The 14,315-nt window shown below is 37.1% G+C and overlaps 1 protein-coding gene across 2 annotated transcripts in view; it reads right to left on the bottom strand.

The window, feature by feature from the left end:
- Positions 1 to 14,315, bottom strand: part of TULP4 (TUB like protein 4) — a 247,562-nt gene that overhangs the window by 6,380 nt on the left and 226,867 nt on the right. For both annotated transcript variants that reach the window (XM_051998005.1, XM_051998007.1), the window contains exons 15-16: positions 10,183 to 10,326; positions 34 to 2,615 (exon numbers count right to left, since the gene is read on the bottom strand). In XM_051998005.1, the coding sequence (XP_051853965.1) occupies positions 34 to 2,615; positions 10,183 to 10,326 (2,726 nt within the window). The remainder of the gene's footprint in view (positions 1 to 33; positions 2,616 to 10,182; positions 10,327 to 14,315) is intronic.

Here is a 14,315-nt window from a genome sequence, read left to right as displayed (position 1 = left end):
ATGAATTAGCTACCACTTTTAAAGCATTCTTACCTGTCTCCCTTCCAACTCAATCTGGAAGTTTTTTGCTGATTCTTGAGTCACCCGCCCTCCGAAGTCCAGTTGGTACACCTGTGTTGCCTCATTCCACAAAGGCTGCTTGTTAGCCATCACATACACAAACCCCTGACTCCCCAACCTCCCATCCTCCTTTTCAGTAGCTTTCCGGCACTTGAATTCTTCCAGCTCACTGGCTGTCCTCAAACTCCTTTTGGTTTTCCACCCCTTTTTGCTACCTTGGCTCTGGTTCATCAGCTCATCCCCACTGATAAACAGTTCTGGCTCACTCTCCGAGCTGTCCTGAAATTCATTTGTCTTATTGAGCTTCTTGGACTTCAACTGATCCTTCTGGCTCTTCACTTTCTTTTTTTCTCTCCCAAGTCGGGGGCTGGAGATGAGGGAGTTGAAATCACTCAGAGTCCTGGCCTCCTTTTTCCCCTTGCCCTCTGTGATGGCCTGGACATTCCCCTCTTCAGCACGGCTGTCCAGGTGCTTACGATTCTTCTTCCCAAATTTATCTGTCCGCTGTGGGATAGGACTTTCTGTCAAGGAAAGGACTTCCTGGAAATTGTCTGCAGTCTCCACCATCACTTCTGTACCCAGGTGGCCTTGGTGCTCAGCTGGAGGTGGGGATACAATGGGCTTTTCCACAACCAAGTGTGATTTGGGAGGAAGAGTGCCTTGGGAGTTCTGCACAGGTGGGCACGCACTGTAAGAATTCCAAGGATGCAAGGCAATGGGTGGCAGCTGTAAACTAGAACATGTGCTGCTTCCTGGGTACATGGGTGGCAAGGGGCAATAGGAAAGGTTGGATGAGTACCCTGGCTGAAGTACTACAGTGGGCTCCTGTTGTGCAAATTGTGTGGGGGACAGGGCTTCTTTAGGGGAGCAGGGAGCCTGCATTCCCTGCAAAGGGGGATTATTATAGCTTCCTGGAAAAGGTACTCCCATCCCATAGCCTGTCTGGAAAGTGGCAGTAGGGCTGGTTGGAGACTTGGGGGAAACAAAGGGCACTCGGGACACATCCAGGTGCTGAGCCTGGCCAATCATCAGAGGCGGAGGTTTCAGGGGGTTGGGCACTGAACTCTGTGCTGTCCTTTCCTGAGGAACCCAAATATCCTCTCCCAACATAGGGTCCCACTGATAAGGGGGTGGTCGTTTCACTCCCAGGGTTGCCTCAGCTAGTGCTGAATGCCTTACAGACTTTTCTACTTGACAGTGCTGAGATAGGGCCTCATCCTCTGTGAAGGCAGAGTTGACATAGTCTGTCCGATCACGAGAGTTGTCAGGTGGGCTCAACAAATTGTATGAAGACTGGGAGGTCAAGGGTGAAGTGCTGACTGAGTGTGCAATGACCGAGCTATGCTGGGAGCTGCCCACAGAGCTCAGATCAGGCCGCACACTGCCACTGAGGCCGGAGGTGCCGCTGTTGGCACTGGCGCCACCCACACTTCCTCCACCACTGTTTGCCCCACTACCACTGCACTGGCTACAGGTGTACAGAGCAGCGGGTGGCCTTGGCTGGTACTGGGCGGTCACCACACTACTCTTGGGTTTTGGTGGGTGCTGCAGGGTAGCCCGCTGACTGTCTGCCAGTTGAGCCATTTTCTGAGCCACCTCTCGGTTGTTTCTGCGCAGAGTTGCATGGATAAGGGTGCTGTCTAATCTCTGGGCAGCTCCTCGCCCCTGTGCCAGCTGGTTAGCAATTTCTGGATAAGGGGGCGGGTCCCCAGATGGGATGGAGTAGCGGGGAACAGTTAACCGGTTGAGGGTCGCACTGGAACAGGGCTGTGGGGCCTTCTTTTGAGTGGCCGTGATCCTCAAGGTGGCTGAGCTTCCAGGACCAGGAAGGGTATAAGTGTTCTGGGCACACAGCATCCTAGTCCGAGGCCGACACACTTCTTCCACATTACCACTGCTGTCAAAGGTGGTGATCCTCTCATAGCCAAGAGGGGTCTGGTAATGTCCTGAAGAGGGGAAAAGAGAGAAATCTCCCTTTTTCAAACAAACATCCACAGGAGGCTGAGGTGGAGGCAGAGGGGGAGGAGGGGCTGCGGTGGTGGGAGCAGCTGGGATAGTCCCTGGGTAAGGGGGTGGCGGGTTCAATTTATTCATCTGGATCTCTTGGGTAGTGTTGAAGACCACAGCATCCCCTTCTGCTGCTAACTGCTGTACTGGCCTTAGGGCCTTTGTTGCCTTCTGGAGGTGCTCGTGTTCTCTGTCTCCATGATCACCCATAGACAGCTGGATTGCCCCCTGTGGTGGCAGGGAAAGCTGAGGAGGTGCCTGAATCATCCGTCCCATTTCTACTCCTCCAAAAATCACCTGTCCCGGACTAGAATACCTGTTGGGGACTGGGTATTGGATAGTGCTATCGCTTGCATGGTCGGCTGCTCCCACAGATGTTGTTTGATTGGTTAGGACATCCAACTGCACATTTTGGTTTGCAAGGAGGGACTGCACCAACCCTATGCTCTGTGTGGGGGACATAGCTTGTGCTGAGCTGTGAATAGGAGCAATGGGAATGTTCACGGTGCAAGGGGGATTGTTTTCAGGTACTCCAGATGCTCCAGTAACTACAAGAAAGAGGAAAAAAACTGGTTACAAAACAGTGAAATGAAATTAGTTCAGAATAAGAATTATATGTCAATCAGGGCAAATTTTTTTTCTTCAAATTACAGAAGATACTTAGTATCTTAAGACAAGATGAATTCTCTGTGAATGACAGCCTTATTTTTCTGTGTTAAAATGGCCCATTAAGGAATATAAGGAAGCGTCCTTCTTTGTGATTATAAGCACCTCAATAAAAGGAATGCTGTGTTCAAATTCTACAAAGGGAGGACATTAATTTCATGGATGCATCTTTTCACTCCAGACCTCCTCTGAAAAAAAGAAGCATGCAAGTTTAGTCTTGTTAGCTCAAAACTTTTGCTGTTTCAGGGAAAAGAACAGTCAATTGGGGCCAGTAGTGGTTGACAATGTCCCACAAGAAAGAAGAGTATTAGATGAAAAGGGGGAAAAGAATAAGCATTTACAGAGTGTCAGACACTGCCCCTTTGACTACTTAAATGCCAACAGGCAATTAGTAGTCAAAGAATGAAGACCAGTGAGACATAATAGAAAGCTCCCTGGAGTCAGGGTAAAAGCTGGTATTCTAGTGCTGGTGTTCACTGTGTGTGTTCGCTGTGTGACTCTGAGCAGATCATATGGCCTATCTGAGGCTATTTCCTTAATTGTGGACAAGCCACCTCAAATGGATTCTGGGAAAACCAAATTAGTTAATATCTGCTTTGTCTTCTTCACTGGAAGATAAGCTCTGTTAGGACAGAGATTATTCTGCTTCTATTCTGAGATTCTTAGTTTTCTTGAAGTCTGGCATATAAAAGGGACTTCATAAATGTTTGCTGATTGATTGGTATGAAAAGTGCTGGGCAGCTTTTAGAATGCTGTGAAATAGAAGCTATTTCCAACCACAAACTACTTCCATATGAAAGTCTGATATTGGTTATATGAATAAGACTGTGGAATATGAAGGCAATTTTATCTCAAGGCAGAAGTGCGAATGCGTCCAGCACAGAGATAAGTACCACTTCATAGCTGAAACAAGTTTCTGGATTTTTGAAGTGAAATGAGTTTGAGGTACAGATTGATATTTATGTCACCTATCCCTTTCCCCTTCTGTTTTTCATATAGGACAAAAAAGAGCTTTGAAAATGTATACTTTCCTCTGGAACAAAGAATAATTTTTATAAACAATACTGTCATTTCAGATTTTAGGCAATTCTATACACATACCAACAAAAACATAAAGAATTATTATAACTCCATCCATGATCTCTGTCAAAGTCAAATTTTGAAAATTTTCATTTTTAAAGGGAGTATATGACAATTTAAAAAAATGCAAGAATAGATTTTGTGTAGTTAAGTATATTCTAAGAACTGTATTTTCAATTATATGATGTCAACAAGAATAATGGATTTCCCATAAAAGATGAAATTATTTGCTTGATCTTTCCAAACATGACTACATCAGGAAATATCTAATGCTTCACAATAGAATAGATCTTCATAACTTACCCAAGTGGATAGCAAAGAAGAGAGGGGAAAATTAAGAGAGTGGGTTATATATGTCATGCAGAATACAATGATTATTATGCCATCAAATCAGCTCCAATTTTATTAGCAGGCAAAGAGCATGAAAAAAATTGTCATCATATATTTGGAGCTCTAAGGATTGTTTAGCCTGAAACTTTAAACAAGTCAGTCATTCTTTTTCCTAGTTTTCAATTTCCCCAGAGTATGTTATGTGTAAGAGCTCACCTGTGTGTAGATATTGCTGTATGTATATGTATATATACATATACATGAAATTGCATGAGGGTTCTTTCAGAAAATCATTACAGAGCAACAATATAGAAATGTAACAGAAAAGACCAAATGTAAGGCCAACAACTATTCTGGCTGAATGATTCACCTGTTAATTATAGTAGATAAAATTTACAGGAGTAAATGTGGTGAGCTTTTTCTTCTCAAAACGCAGCCAGGTGATAAAAGTTCAGATCTTTTATTATCTCCAATATAGCCCCGTTAGCTTAGAGGCCTATCTCTCTGCTTGGTTCCAAGAGCTCTCTCCGAATGTCGCCAAATCCAAAGGTCTGGTCCTTCAGCCTCTGCCTCTGCTTTCTTCAGCCTCCAGCCAGCTCCACTCTTCATGTCATTCCAGTGAAATCTCAACTTGTAGCTTCTTCACTCTGAAGAACTTCTTTGACTGGCCCATTGAAGCTCTATTTATGCTCCTTCAAGAGAGGGATTGTGGGTTTTCTCCCATGGTGCTCTCTGGCCCAAAGAGCTTCAAGGGAGGTGTGAACTCATTGAACTCCAATGAGTAAAGGTGTGAACACAAGCCTTGTATTAATTAGTTCTACTTAGTACCTTGTTTCAGGTTCTGCCCAAAACATCTTCTTGTAAGATTAGATCAACTCTAATTAGTTAGCTGTTAGTAAGGATTCCAACAAGTAAACATTGCATGAAAATTGTTTTGGTCCAATAGCTGTGATGATGTCTGTGTCCACAATAAAAAGTGATGGATTTGGACTCTAAAATGTAATTCTGCTTCACGAGAATTCCTGAGGATTTTATCATTTAGCATCAATTAATTTATAGGTAAAGTTTATTCTGTGAGGATCTTCTTAACTTGGAATATCCCACTCCTACAGCCTGCTTATCCTGCGACACCCGTCCACCAGGCTAGACCTCTTGTTTTGTTGGTGAATTCCTCCAGTGGCCTCCATTTTGTGGAGGGATTCAGACTGGCTTTCCCACTCTGCCTCTTACTTTCTAGACTTTGACACTAGGCTCCCATGTAAGTACTTCTTTCCCCACTTTTTAGTTCTCCTTTGTGGACTGCCTTCTTCTGTCAGAATGTAAGCTCCTTAAGGATAGGGACTGTTTTTCTTTTTCCTTGTATTTGCATGCTTAGAGCTAAGCACAGTGACTGGTATGTAGGAAGTGCTTAATGCTTTTATAAAGTAGTCATATCCCTGATAATACTAGATAAATTCCATTTTTTGCAAATTTAATTAACTGTATTTGGAAAGCTGTTATTTAAAAAAATAAAATGGTGAATTAACCTGGGTTTGCAGAGATTAATGTTGCTTAAATGAGATTGTAGTTGATATCCAGTAGTTTCAGTTGTTTCTCCTTTTTCATGATATCATATGGGGTTTTCTTGCTAAAGATATTGGAGTGATCTGCCATATCCTTCAGCAGTTCATTTTACAGATAAGGAAATTTAGGCAAACAGGATTAAGTGACTTGCCCAAGATCACCCAGAGGGTGAGGTACATTTGTTTAACTGGAAGAAAATTATTTAATAAATCTTTTTCTTCTAAATTTCTTTTGGCTTTGTTTTAATTTTTGAGAGGCTTTTTGAGAGACTTTATGAGAGGTTAAGGGACTTGCCCAGGGGTCATACATCTAGTATCAATTGTCTGAGGCAAGATTTGAACTCAGGTCCCTCTAATTATAGGGCGGATGCTCTATCCACTGTGCCATCTAGCTGCCCTTTGAATAAATCTTTAAATCATCGGAGAGAACTACTTCAAGAGAAAGTTATGTCTTTCCACTATTCATATAAAGCTTAAATTTGAAATTAATAAGGCTCCCATAAATAGATACATGAAATATTTCTAGAAACAAAGCTATTATTTCATACTTTGGGAATCCTTGAGTGAATATTTTGTCAATTTGGTGCATTTAAATTCACCAAGCTACTTTAACAGTTTCTTCTTCATAGCCAATAATACTTATCAAAATATAAAATTCACAAAATAGTAGAGTAAGGAGGGATCTTTGAAGTTATCTAGTCTAACTCTTCAATTTATACATGAAGAAAATGAGACCCAAAAAAGTGAAATGATTTTCTCAATGTTTCACAATTAGCTAAGCAGCCAAGACAAGCTGAGAATTTAAGATTTCCTGAATACCATACTTACTGCCCCATGTTGTGGTTTGACTCAACATAACAAATACTATACTTATGGGCAATGATGCACTCACTATAGTGGATGCTGTGGGACAAAAGATAAAAACACAAGTTCCTGCAGCAAAGTTCCATTTGATGCTGTACCATCCCAGTGCTAGGGGCTTAGCAAATATTCAATATTATTAAGTGACTATTAAGGTCAACAGTCCTCACCAAAGTTGGTTCCAGAATGAAGCAACAACAGATTAGCTTACTAAAACAGATTAAAAAGTTTAACATAGATTAGTTTAACTAAATTCATATCTATAGTATCTTTCTGGGGGTCCCTGTTCGGGCACCAAAATGTAATGTGCAGATTAGCTCTCTGGAGGATCTCTGGACAAGCCTTGGTCTTAGGTGGAGAAGTGATGAAGGCAGGAGAGCCAGCAGGATGGTCAAAGAAGGAATCTCTATTTCTGTCTCCATCTTCTGTATCTCCTTTGTGTCTGAGTCTGAGTCTGAGTACCTCTCTGAGCCTGAGTTCTCTCTGTCTCAGTCTCCAATCCTCTCAGTCCTTAAATACCTCAGTATGATTATATCATTACATCACACTAACTATATGCCAACTAGAGTGATTACATCATTACATCACATTAAGTATATGTGGACTAGAGAATCATTATATCATCACATCACGTTGAGCAAGTGCTAATTATAAGCACCCTGTTTTAAGTATCCTTTGCTTCAAATAGAACATAGGTGGTCATGCCCTCCCTGATTTCTCAGGAAAGGAGGTGAGAAATTCTGAAGGGAAAATGGGGAGCCAAACCAGATATTGTCAGCGGGTTTCCTCTGGGCTGAAGGGTCTTATACCTCAGAGTTCTTCCACTATCTGCGGCCCTCTACACACATTAATCTTTTAACTCTACAACACTACCTTCTCTTTTATTTTTGTCACTGTGATCACAATCACAGCCAAGGCAGGTTTATACTTTTTTGGGGAAAAGGAGTCTCACCTCTTTCCCTAACTTTCCCTGTTCTTCCCTTCCGGATATATGATCAGTTCTTCACTGACCTGTATCTAAGATTTAGGGGAGGCACAGTTCTCTGCTAAAGGAGAGGCAAATTATTTTGTCTTTTCACCATTATTAGAGTGCTACTTTCTTTCTGGACTAACAATTCAAGCCTCAAGGGTCTGTAATTGTGCTGTAGGAGGTGCTTTCTCCTCTGAGGTTCGATCACAACCCCCTATAAACTCTGCAAACATTCTTGCTGTGATCAGAAATACCAGTCGGAGGCCAAGCTTGGGATGAGGCTCTCTCAACCCTGCCAGATTGATCTTTGGACAAGAAGCAGTACACTAAGTGGTTGACACCTCAAGGTATTGGGTTCGGATTTTTCAGAGCCTGAGCTAGGCTTGTAGACTAATTTTTCATTTTACAAATGAGGAAAACAAGGTTCAGAAAAGTAAAGTGATTTTCTCAGTGTTTTTCTTTTTGAGAATGGGGGTCACCTCTGGATAAGATAGTGCATCCAAGTAGGACTTTAATGGAGACATTACTGATAAGAATGGAAAGCAAAAGCAAAGCATGATGATGGGGATGATGAAAAGTATATCTGCAACATTAAAAATCATCACAAAGCTACAACAGCCACAACTTATTGGAGAATGAAGGAAGAAGTACCAAAATACTTCTGAATCCACGACACCATCCAAAGTTGTTGTATTTTTGCTTCTTAAGTAAAATGATGCCAACATTCATAAAAAGAATATTGGGTCTTTTCATTTAAATATTAAGTCTATCTTATCCATATTGGAAGTAATGAGGCTCACATGGACACCAAACTTATGTTCATGTCCAATGAGCAGCTCACAACTCCTAAGCTTAAGAGATCTATCAGCCTCATGAGTAGCCAAACAATAAATCATGTAGGGGTAGGCAAAAATCCAATTAAGAGTCACTAATACAAAATAAGCAATAATTTAATATCTAGACTTAAGTTTTCCTTTATGTTAATTATAAAAGAAAGTCTTGCTGGAAAAAATGAAACACCTTAAGGAATTGTTTTTGCCTTTTATTTGTATCCCTTTTGTTTAGCATGATACCTAGTACATATTAATAATTGAGAATGTTATTTTTCTAGGACTTTCAAGCAATTTAGATTTAATACCAAGAAACCTTATAGGTCAATTTGAAATCAGTCTCATTATAACACCTCTGTCCCAAATAGCAATAATAGCAGCAATAAGAGCAATAGCATTATTTTTATAGTAGTTTAAGGTTTCTAAAACACTTTATAAATGTTACTTCATTTTATCCTAAGATAAAACCAACCTAAAAACTCTAAGAAGCAGGTCCTATTATTACCTCTATTTTATAGACAAGAAAATGATAGAAGTTAAATGAGCTGCCTGGGATCAGACAAACTAGGAAGCATTTAAGGCATAATTTGAATTCAAGACTCCTTGGGTTTAGTACAGAGCTCTATCCATAGTGCTATCCAGTTGCTCAACTAATAATATAACTATATTGTATTTAATTTGTATATATTTTGTATTTACTTATATATGTGTAAGTTCCTTAAGAGTAGGGGCTTTCATTTTTGTCTTTGTACTCCCTATATTTACATTTCTAAAGACAGATCATTTAAGGAACACTATACTAGTCAATACGGTTTACCTATTTCTAATGATGTATTATACATACTTGAAATAATAAAATGATTCTTCCCTTGAACTCGTATAGCATCATGTTACCCAAGGAACTGAAAGGTTCCTAGGAAAGGATGCCTATATGGCAAGGCAGAAATCTTAAATGCAGTTCTATCCAAGGACTAAAAGAACTATGACTGTGTTGAACAAAGGATTCAGCCTTTCTTTCTTCAAATTTTCAGATTAATAAAGCTAGATATGAAAAAGCTTAGAGTGACAACATTTTCTAATAGAAAGGAAAGTAGAGTGAGTTGGAGTCAGAAGGCTTAAGGCCAAAGCCTAGCTCTATCTTTTATCAGTTCTTTGAATAGATCACTTAACCTCTGAGTCTGTGAGGTGAAGAATAATTATACCTGCAATCTCGATCTCAAAAAGTTGCTGTGAGAGCCCTAGCCTTGAAGTCAGGAGGACCTGAGTTTAAATCTGGCCTCAGACACTTAATATGTCTTGGTTGTGTGTGACCCTGGGCAAGTGACTTAACCCAATTGCCTCAGGGGAAAAAAAAAAGATGCTGTGAGGAAAACACTTTATAAACTATTAAAACATTATATAAATATAAGCTGTGAGAGGTCAAGTCCTATGCAATGTAAAGTATCATTATCATGATTTCTATATCCCATTCATCATCATCTTGTAACAATTTCTCTTCTTTATGGTAGACACAACATTGTGTGACACCTACTGGAGACTGGCATGGCCTGCATCCTTGCTACAGCTGTGGAGCAGCTTATGATTTTCCACAATACTTTAAATCTATCATGACATTAGTAAATGCTGCTATTTATCCTGACTTGTATTATTTTCCCCTCTTTTAAAAATCTTTGAATAATGTTTCCTATTTGGTATTCTGTTATTAAGAAAGAAAATGTGTCTTTGATAAATGAGATAATGGAGTAAAGACAATTATAAATACATGTCCACACCAAAGACCTATACGACTATACAGAAACTACCACATTCTGCATACCTGGCAAATCATCTTCATCTTCACTGAAAACATTAGGGTTGAAGACAGGTAAATTAATATAATCCATGGAAATCTTGCGTACTTCTGGGAGATATATGGTCATCTGTCTAGGTTGAAGATGCAGTAGGCTGGTTTTATAGATTACTAATGGGAAGAAAGAATACAGTGATTAGTAGACATATCATATGATTAGATTCCAAGTATCAGACTATTCATGAAAATAACGAAGAGAAAGGCTGTTAGTTCTAAACCAATGCTTACCAAGGAACTGCAAAATTTCTAATCTTGATTCTGACACTAGACTATGATGGGACTTAAGACAACAATGAACTAAGTCTCTAAATTTGAATTTAAAATTGTGGTTCTAGTTATCATTTATCTAAGTAGTTTCACACAAAACCAGAAGTTTAGAATATTTTGGTTTTTTTGGCTGAAGCAATTGGGGTTAAGTGACTTGCCCAGGGGCATACAACTAGGAAGTGTTAAGGCAGAGACCAGATTTGAACTCAGGTCCTCCTGACCTCAAGGCTGCTGCTCTATCCATTGTACTACCTAGCTGCCTCCAAGTTTAGAATATTTTTAAAAACACTTATAAGAAGACACAAAGATTAGGTAAAATATTCAAAACTTCAATAGGTATAGAACCAATAAGAGATTTGATAAGAATGATGTAAGAGAATAAAATAACTAAGCAACATAATTGTGCATTCTCATGCTTAACAAAGATTGGAAACCATGAAAATTACAATATAGGAGGGAAATCATTAGTATCATAGTTGCTTTTTACTATGTGTAATAACTTTTATCTTGATGCTTTGTACACTGGATTAAACACTTCTATCTAATGTAAATTAGAAGATACTAGCAATTCTTTCTGATGTGCTCCATCTGCAACCTTCCGAAAAGGGAAAAATGTTGGTAGGTTGCTCACTGGAAGTGTCAAATAATATTGTGAAGGCAAAATAATGGTTCTTAGCACATCTCAATGATGAATGAGTCCTAGAAACAGCAGGAAGGACTGGACAAGTGGCATTCTAAGGTGGTGGCAAGATTTTGCTGAACATCAATTGATTTATCTCTTTTGAAAAGGATAACTTCTATCTGGATGACCCCAGGACATATTATTTATACTCTAAGAAGGATTTAATTCATGTTCCACAAACTGTCAATTTGAAACTGAAATTTCATTCAGACTATTAAATAGAAATAATGTAACAGAATTAGACATAGCAGAAAAATCAGCATAGTCTGTCTATTATTCAAAGACCTAGACCTGATACAACACTTATCACTATCGTCAAGAGAAAGACTGTCTTTATAAATTTGATGGGGATGAAATAGAACTTTAAAACTGTTTCAATTTGCATTTACCTTATTATTAGTAATTGGTACATTTTCTTCCTCTGTTAAATCATAGCTTGCATTTCTTCTTTTACAGGTTGCCTATGTGTATCTTTTACCACTAATTTACTGAGCAATGAATCTTATTTTATATATTTATAGTAGACTGCACATATCTTGGATTTCAGAAATTTGCTACAAATACTTTTCTCTCTTCTAATATTAACTACATCAATTCAATTTGTATATAAACTTTCAGTGTTGTGTAATCAAAAATTTTTATTTTATCTCCTAAGAGCTTTGTTATCCCTTGTTGGGTTAAGAATTTCTCCTTTTAACCACACTTGTGAAAGGTATCTCTACTGTCTGATCCTTTAATTTATGACATAATCTTTTATAATTAGGTCATTCATTCATTTGAAGTTGTGTGAGATGTTACTTTGAGTCTCTTTTCCCAGAAAGTTTTTTATTTTTCCAAGTAGTTTTTGTCAAATAATGAGTCCTCATTTCAGTAGTTAAATTTTCTTCAATTTTTAAAAAAATAAACACCATGTTGTTATGCTTTGGGAACTTAACTTGTATACCTAATCTGTTTCATCTATACACTTGAAATGTGTACATATTTTAATGATTAACAAGTTATTTTGATGATTATGGCACTGTATTACCATTATTTGAGATCTAGAATCTTTATTCCCACATAAAAAATTCTTTCTCATAAGATTCTTCATCTTTTGTCACCTTCAGAAAAATTCTATTATAATTTTATCTTGCATAATGTAATCACTTAGTACATTATAATAATTGCATTGAATCTATAAATTAATTTATGTAGTAATGCCATTTTTGTTACATTCTGGTTATGGCATAACCAGAACAATTAATTCTTCTTCAATTATTTAAATATTTATTTCCATAAAGAGTGTTTCATAGTTGTATTAATGTAATTTCAGTGCATGTCTTGATGAGTAGACTTTCAAATATTCCTTTCATTTTATATTCATTTTGAATAAAATGTCTTTATATTTCATATCTAGATTTTGTTGGTAGTATAAGAAAGGCTGAGAGATCTGTGGGATTATTTTATATCTGCTACTTCATTAACATTATTTCTTCTGGTTTTTAATTGAATTTTTAAGGTTTTCTAAATAAAATCACATCATCTGCAAAAAAGCGATTATCATTTCTTCTATATATGTATTTTCTTATTTCTCTTAACTGTCTGATATAAATAAAATTTATAAAATCATTTCAAATTATAGCCTGAATAACAACTATTCTTACTTTATTCCAATCTAATTGCAAAGGTCTCTTAGCAATTTTCCAGCAATGATAATGCTGTTTATTTAGGAAAAGTCCACTTATTCACTTCAATATCTTCTAGTATTTTTTTTTACCATTTTTTTTGCCATAAATTGTTACATTTTGTTAAAAGCTTTTTATGAACCTATTATTATTATAATCATGATTGAGTGTTTTATTATTAATGTGGTTTATTTCGTTTATAATTTTCCTAATACTGAACCAAGCTTATATTCTTGTATAAATACAATCCTGAAAAAATGTGTTATTGTAGCCTCTTAGCTAATATTTTAAATTCTTTCAATTTTTTATTTAATATTTTCCAATAAATATTCATTAGAGATAAAAATCTACAGTTTCCTTTTCTAACTTATTGCTTCCTGGTTTAATTATCAGGAGCACTATATTTGTCTCAAAGAAGGACTTTGGCAGTGTAACAGCTTTCCCTATTTTTACAGACATTTATATAATTTTCCTTTGTACATTTGCCAGAATTCATTTGCAAATGATTTGTCATGAGATCCTTTACAAAAAAAAAATTATCTATAATTTACTTTATCTTTTTTTTTTTTAAAGACTGGGCTATATGCATTATCTATTTTTTAATTTGGATATTTTATATTTCTGTAAATACCATTTCATCTTATTTATGAGATTTATTGGCATAATTGTGCAAAGTAGTTTCCAATTATTTCCTTTAGTCTTTCTTTTCTTGTGCTTCAACTGTCCACAAATACGCAATAATGCCTAACATATTAAGATGATTGCAGAGAGACCGATATATGAAAATTATCTTATAGGTTTTAATTATGCTGGAAGATAGCTTTCCTTAGACAGACTCAGGATTTGAAAATCACACTGAACAAAACTAATAAGAAATGAAGAAAGCAAAACATCAAGAATGATAAAAAATTATTATTATTATTATTATTAGCCAATATTGTGAATAAAAATAATTTTAAAATGACAACACAATTTGGATAATATAATAGTCTTTAGAAGCTAAAGCTTCATACTTCCCTCATCAAGCTAATATCAAAGACTAAGAATATAAACTGCATTATATATACACCATCAGATGCAAGTGATATGAGATTTGTTTTACTTAACTCATTTTCTTTGTTAAATAATAAAGTTCTATAGGAGATATAGGAAAATATCTAAAAATTAAAATCAAAAAGCATCAATAAAACATTTTAAAATAAAGTTATAGAAAGCTTATTAAGACCATATAGAAGTCAAGTCTTCTATTTGAGAACTGTGATAAAATGGTGTCATGTTACACTTGTTGAAGACCTACAAACTCCTGAGAGAATAAATTAAGAATAATAATGCAATATAACACAGAGACCCTGTGTTAGAATTTGTTTTGTTCAGTTGTTTCAGTTATATTCGCCTCTTTGTGACTCCATTTGGGGATTTCTTGGCAAAGATATTGGAATGGTTTGCCATTTCCTTCTTCAGTTCATTTTACAGAAGAGGGACTGAGG

This window comes from Antechinus flavipes, chromosome 4, assembly GCF_016432865.1.
Source record: "Antechinus flavipes isolate AdamAnt ecotype Samford, QLD, Australia chromosome 4, AdamAnt_v2, whole genome shotgun sequence".
NCBI lineage: Eukaryota > Metazoa > Chordata > Mammalia > Dasyuromorphia > Dasyuridae > Antechinus > Antechinus flavipes.
The sequence above is the reverse complement of the archived record's forward strand: the minus strand, read 5'-3'. Positions and strand labels throughout refer to the sequence as shown.